The sequence below is a fragment of the Solanum verrucosum genome, unplaced genomic scaffold (genome assembly GCF_900185275.1).
Source record: "Solanum verrucosum unplaced genomic scaffold, falcon-dt-bn FXZP01000284.1, whole genome shotgun sequence".
NCBI classification, from domain to species: Eukaryota; Viridiplantae; Streptophyta; class Magnoliopsida; order Solanales; family Solanaceae; genus Solanum; species Solanum verrucosum.
Window position 1 is genome coordinate 1445981 of NW_026019936.1, and position 6923 is coordinate 1452903.

Below are 6923 nucleotides of genomic sequence, written 5' to 3' on the forward strand. Positions count from 1 at the left end.
TTTATTAAATTATATATATATATATATACTATTAGGAAAAAAATATTTTTATATCATCAGGTTGAATCTTATATTTTAACGAGACTTACTTATAAATATCATTTAGTTACCTCCTAATAATATAAAAATTTCTTATACCGACGATATTTACAATAATAAATCCAACACCTGAGATATATTCAAAATCTGATGTTTATGAATTTTTATACAACGATCTCAAGTAATATACAATAATAATTGAGTTCACAATTACTAAAAATACAGTTAATGAGCACAAACTATTAATTAAATTTCTGAAATTTATATAAAATTCGTTGAATCTGCCAGCGTACAAAAATTCATAAACTTTAAATTCTACTGATCCGCACAAACATGTTGTATTTTTTGCACCTCTAAGATCCGTGGAACGTTCCATGGCCACATGAAAAGTATAGAAATGACAATTATTTATTTTATTTTATATAACTTTGGATTCTTATATATTCTACTTGTGAAGGCTATGGTTTGGACTTTTTCTTCTTGCATGAAAAATTAAAGAATAAAATGAATAAATAAAGTCAATGAATTTGTCCAATTTTCTTTAGTCCCCACATCAATTATTTATTAGTAACTTTTTATAATTAATAGTTCCATGTGAAGGCCAGCTCATTTGCTTTTTCCTACTTTGATGTGATTAATCATTAACCTAATAAAACCAAACAAAAAAAAAAGCAATGCCAAATTCTTGATAATAATTAATAAATAAGTGGAACCACTATTTATATGTTTCTAAATAATTATATTGAACATTTGTCCTCTTTTCTTTTGTGAAATGTCTATTTATATTACTAATTGTTTGATAAATTACACAAGTTGCTAATATATCCCTCATTGTTTCACCAATTGTTAACTTACGTGCATCTTGATTATTCGCTAGTAACGGATTTTATTCCAGTTTTCGTTCAAAGCATCCTTCTATTGTCATGCTTCAACCAAACACATGAAGGTATTAGCTTTTACAATCAATTTGATGGAGAGAATCGCGACACTTTTATTTACGAATATTTAAAGGTGGAGATCTATTTTCGACTAGCAAATTTACATATTTAGGTTCTCAGTTTCTCATTACTCGATGAAGTCTATTTTTTTTTGTTGCTTCGCAAGCAAGGAGCGAAAGAACTAAACTTTTAAAAAAAAAATCATGCATGTGTGTGTGTGTTATATCAAAAGCATTGAGTTTTAAAATATTACAACAAAAAAATTAAAATTAACTACAAATTTTATTGCTCATCTATTTCTAAACACGCATGTGTATCTATCAGATTTTTTTGATAGTTTATCGCTAAAGAGGATTACCAATAAATGTTTTTATTTGGCTACAAAATTTATTAGCCGTCGCTTCTTTCCTTCTATTTTTAGTAGTGAAGTGAGAAGGAACTTAAGACAATTTTCTACAACTTAAAATTGCAATCAAAATTTAGCACAATTAATTTTTAGAAATGTATATTTTGAGATAAAGAGTACATGGAACTTAAGACAATTTTCTACAACTTTGGGGGGTTTTAGTATAACTACTAGTTTTTCTTCTTCTTCTTTTTTGGGTTGTGGGGGGGGGGGGGGTTGGGGGGGGGGGGCATTGAGCAACTTCCATGAAATAACATAGTCATCCTACTTTTTGTTTTCACCCTAAAAGATGTACATCCAACCACCATTTTCAAATAGGATTTAAATTACATATATATTGATAGATAGTGTAATGATTTTTATTTTTTTAACATTATTAGTAAAATCTAAATTGTTATAAAAAATTATTTAAAGAGAGGGAGGGTAAGGTTACAAAATAAGGTCAGATGGTTAATAGTATGAAACAATTGGTATGAAGTTGCGTTAGTTATTGATATAAACTTTGATTAAGGGGCATAATTTCATCTTTTTCATTTTCTTCGCTTACACTCTACATTTCACCTGAATCTAACAAAGCTCTATATCAATTTTTCCCAACAAGAACTCAAAATAGCAAAAATACATTTGTGTTACACTATTTACTATTTTTCACTAGCACAAATATCTAATAAACTTTTTTTAAAGGATAAAAAAATGTTTCCAATTCCACAAAGACTAAAATACAAATTACATCACATCAAATAAAAGAATTGGAAAAAGTTGCATTACAAGTTATTAAAGTATCACATCACAATGGTAAAAATAACATTAAAAAAGAAATAATAATAATAATAATAATCACCCGTGAATAAATAAAAGGACAAAAAAGACTGTATATTTCTGCATACAAAGTGTTTGGTACCAACAAACCTTAAATACAAATAAAAAATTGATATGTAGTAATTACACTTTATATAACAAAACCAAAAAAAAAAAAAAAAAAGGAGAAAAATCCCTTTTTCTGAATTTTTACTTCAATTCAAGCATTTTTTTTTCTCCTTCCCTAAATTTTACAAGGCTCTCCTAGAAAAAAAATATTAAAAATTTGCCATTTATTCAGAAAATTTTGTAGCTTTTTATTTTTTTTCCTCTTCTCCCCAAATCCTAACTGAATTACCATCTTCATAATTCAATTTCTTGATCTTGAATTTTAATGACAAAATGACCCCATCATACTACATGCTACTTCCATCAACTTTCCTGCAAATAAAAACACAAATAATTTAGCAAACGTGTTGGCAGAGTCGGAATTTTCACTAAGAAGAATTAACGTATAAAAAAGTAAAACACGTGAAGAAGTCAAAAGTGATATAGGAGAGGGGACAGTTTCGCTTTCGTTAGATTGCGTGGTAACTTGATTCAGTAGCAGAGTCAGAATTTTCACCAAGGTAAGAGATTGAACATCTACCATGTATATATATACATAGAAGATAATTTTAACCTTGTATATACAGTGTAATAACCCCTTCCTCCCACATGGCTACCCCCCTAACGTGAGCCAACGTCAGTAGAAAACGAAAGGTTGCATTCGAAACCTATGTTGGGAGTTCGAATAACATAGCATCCTCCACGAAGATGGTATACATAGTATATATACATAAAAAAGAATGAACCTATCAATGTCAGTGTTATCTTACGACGAAGGGGTGTCACTTGACTACCTTTGATGCCAACTCATAATAGCAAAATGAAATTGACATGATCATGACAACTGATAATTGAAATGAAATATACTATTTAGAGAACAAGTGGGGGCAAAGAATTTGTCAACAAATAGGCTAGGCTGGCTGGTCTCCAAAGGACTAAACATCCAAATTGTTGAAAAATCAATGCATATTAGACACCAAAACAATTGACTTGATAGCGCTCGGTTTTTGGTCTAGTGGTAAGAGCAAAACACGTGATATACACATTAGACACACATTAGACACGTAATAAGGTTAAAACCGGACATTCACCAAGTCTTGAACCGAAAGGCTCTATCTCAGCTAACCTTTTAGACTAAGGGAGGCTTTTGAAACTCGAGGGTGATTTTTTGTCTCTCTATCCTTCTCCACACTCAACCCTCTATAACTTAACTAAGAAGTCCTATCTTTGCCGGAAAGTCTCACTTGAGGTACTCGAGACTTCTGATTAAAGATAAAGAGGGATAACCGCCCTTCGTTTGGTGGTTAACCTTTTACTATGAATGCTTTATGGTTAGGTATGACCAAGCCAACTTTTTTCATCTTTTAATAATTCAACTACTAAAAAAAAAAAGAAAATACTAACTCCATCAAATGGTTTTAGAATAGTTCTATATATCAAGCAAAGAATTAATTCTTTTTTTTTAATCTTATTATATAATTATTATATATATGGCTCACCGACAAAATTTCTCAACTACTAATTACTTAAAATAATTGTCACTTTCTACAAAAACGTGCAGGGCATATTTATACCTAACAATTTATGGCATTTAATAAAAGAAATTAAACAAAAACTAACTAATCACTCAAAAATAATGACAATGATATCTTAACTCACAAAAAAAAACATAGCAAAACAAGCAAACAAACAAGTCTACCACTATGTGGTGTCCGGACCAGTTTGCATATCGCGACTAATTTACTACCTCGTTCACAATAGATATCGAATAACTCTGTCCATCAAATTTTGAGGAAATTTATTGATGTGGGAAAAGATGAATTGTCAATTTGTGCAATTTTTAACAATTTCCAAAAGTTGGACACACATAGCTTAGAATTATTTTTATTTTTATTTTATTAAAAAAAACATAGCTTAGATGTCAAGTCCAAGAATTCCACCACAAAAAGAGTTGGCAACAACTGGAATCACAAAAAGCCATAATTCCATTATTCTCATTATACCCACCGCCAAATTTTGTACAAAAGAAATTAATTTTTGACAAATTATGAGCTAATAACATTAACTTGTAAGGAAAAAAACTAATTTTTAACAATTTTTTTGATAATATGTTTTACTCAAGCCTTGCTTTAATATGTTCTTTCTTAAGTCGGACCCTATCGAAAACGGTATACATTCTATCCTTTCCAGACCTCACTTAATCATTCTATCCTTTCCAGACCTCACTTAATCATTCTATCCTTTCTAGACCTCACTTAATGACACTAGATATGTTGTTGTTGATGATGTTTTACTTGACCCGAGGTCATTCAAAAACAACATTTTTACCTTCACAAGGTAACAATAAGGCTCCATATATAGCATACACACCACGTTCCCCAGACCCCACTTGAGCCGAAGTCTATCAAAAACAATATCTCTAACTTAGACCAATGCTAGATACAATGTACACATCACGCTCTTCAGACCCCCCAAGCTGAAGTCTATGGAAAACAATATCCTTACCTTAGATCATGGCTACATATAACATACACACCACGCTCTCCAGACTCCACCTAAGACGAAGTCTATCGAAAACAATGTCTCTGCCTTGAACTAAGGCTACATACCACACACACCACGCTCTCCGAACCCCACTTAAGCCAAAGTCTATCGAAAATAATACATCTACCTTAAACCAAGGCTACATATAACATACACACCACATTCTCCGGACCCCACTTGAGCCGAAGTCTATCGAAAACAATCCTACATACAACACACACCACGCTCCCAGACCTCCATTTATGAAATTACACTGAATATATCGTTATTACTCACATAATTAGAGATAATTAAAACACATAAACACCAACAATTAAGATTCAAAACTATAATTAGTATTACCTCTTCTTTGTTTAGCAACAACTTTAGCATCACCAGCAGCAACAACAGGAGCAGATTTTGGAGCCACCTTAATATCCTCCACCGGAAAAAGAACTCCGTCAATCCCCTGAACGGAAATCCTCCCGTCGGTATAAATATCGGGATCAATCAAATACGCCGATCCTTCTTCAAACCCGAATTTCACAGACCCATCAGCTTCTTCAGCAACAACTTTATGTGGCAATCTCAATGTATCATATTTCACTTTCCCAAATCTTCGTACTGAATTATACATACTCTCCTCTGTTTGATACTCCGGTATCAGATGATAATACATTATCTGTTCCGGTGCACCGGGTTCCGATAACTGATCGGTTGTTAATTTTGCCATTGCCTCATCATTTGGAGCTAAAACAGTTAATACGTATCCTTCTGAAACTAATCTCCCCATTTCAGTAGCCAACGATGTTAAATTTACTAAAATGTCGGCTAATTCGTTGTATCCACCGTAATGTAATAGGGTTTGGATGAAATCCTTCACCTGAGTTTCACCGTCGAAGTGGTGGTGATGTCCGCCGGGACCTGGTGCTGGTGCCGGAGCTAGTGATGGACCTGGTGCCATTGCGGAGTAAATTGGTAGCACCGGTGGAGCTCCGGCGGGGACTGGATTGGGTTTTTTCTTCAATCGATTTGTTCTCGGGTCGATTTCTGGTGCTCCCTCAGGGAGCACAGCTGAAATCGACCGGAGATTTCTTCGGTTGTTGAAGGATTGTTGTACGGATTTAGGGATTAAGACCTTTTTGATTCCGTGAATGATTCCGTCTGATTTGATTATATCATTCGGGTGAATGATATTCACCATGTTCCCGGAGAGGCGTTCAGCCTCTCCGGGGCATAGAGTTGTGTGATTCTTCTTGTGCCAGCTCGTGAGTCGGGTTGGCACCATGTGGAATAAGAGGAGGTTCTGGAGGGATTTAATGTTTCCGGGTTCAAGCAAGAAACGCTTGAACTCGGGATCTAAATCACGCTCCAGAGCTTCATTTCTTGGTGCGAAAATGGTGATATTGTGCTTAGTTACAGCTTCTTCGAGTGGTTGAAGAAGGAGAGCTTTTTCAACTAGCTCGGAGAGCTCAGTGTAGTGTGAATCCAAAAGGGCTACAAGAACTGAGTTTGAGTTGATTTGAGGAGGTGTTATTTGGGCTTTTTCTTGTAATGTAGCACCATTAATGGCGAATGTGAGAAACAAAGTGAACAAGAAACCATAGATCTGTAAATCCATGGCACTTGAAGAAAAAGAAGGAAGAGGAGAAAGACTTGATTTTTTTCTTCAACTTTCTTGAAATTTGCTCTTGGTTTCTTGATTCTTCTATAGTTAGTGATGTCTTTAAGACAATGTGTGTTGTGTGGGGTGATGATGGAGTGAGTTTGTGGGTTGGCTTTGGTTTTGGTAGTAAAGAGGGGAAAGAGAGAAGAAGGGGTGGGGTGGGGTGTGGGAGTAGGGCGTGGGGTATATAGTTGTCATTGTTTGGTGGAAAAATAAAGTATAGTGGTAATGGAGGGTCAAGGGTTATTTTCTTAAATATTTTGTTAGTGTTCTATCACTCTTTGTATCTTTTTTTGGGTTGAATTTTGTATCAGAAAACTCCTCTCAATTTGATGTGAATTGTTTGTGTCATTTTCGAGTTATTGATGACTTTAAAAATATCAGTTTACTTGACTAGTTGAATTTAAATATATTTTTGATCTGTTGCATGACATAACAAGTGATC

At 33.7% G+C, this 6923-nt stretch overlaps 1 protein-coding gene across 1 annotated transcript; it reads right to left on the reverse strand.

Moving 5' to 3' along the window:
• Window positions 1–2540: 2540 nt before the first annotated feature.
• Window positions 2541–6629, reverse strand: LOC125837563 (fasciclin-like arabinogalactan protein 17). Its single transcript, XM_049516661.1, has 2 exons — window positions 5176–6629; window positions 2541–2622 (listed from the first exon to the last, which is right to left on the reverse strand). Exons 1-2 carry the CDS (start codon window positions 6431–6433, stop codon window positions 2573–2575), a joined length of 1308 nt encoding a protein of 435 aa, XP_049372618.1. The 5' UTR covers window positions 6434–6629; the 3' UTR covers window positions 2541–2572.
• Between the last annotated feature and the right edge of the window lie 294 nt (window positions 6630–6923).

Coding starts and splice junctions, on each gene's coding strand:
- LOC125837563 (XM_049516661.1), bottom strand. CDS start 6,433: ATGGATTTACAGATCTATGGTTTCTTGTTCACTTTGTTTCTCACATTC. Junction 2,623..5,175: donor TGTTGCTAAACAAAGAAGAG/GTAATACTAATT, acceptor TTTTATTTGCAG/GAAAGTTGATGGAAGTAGCA.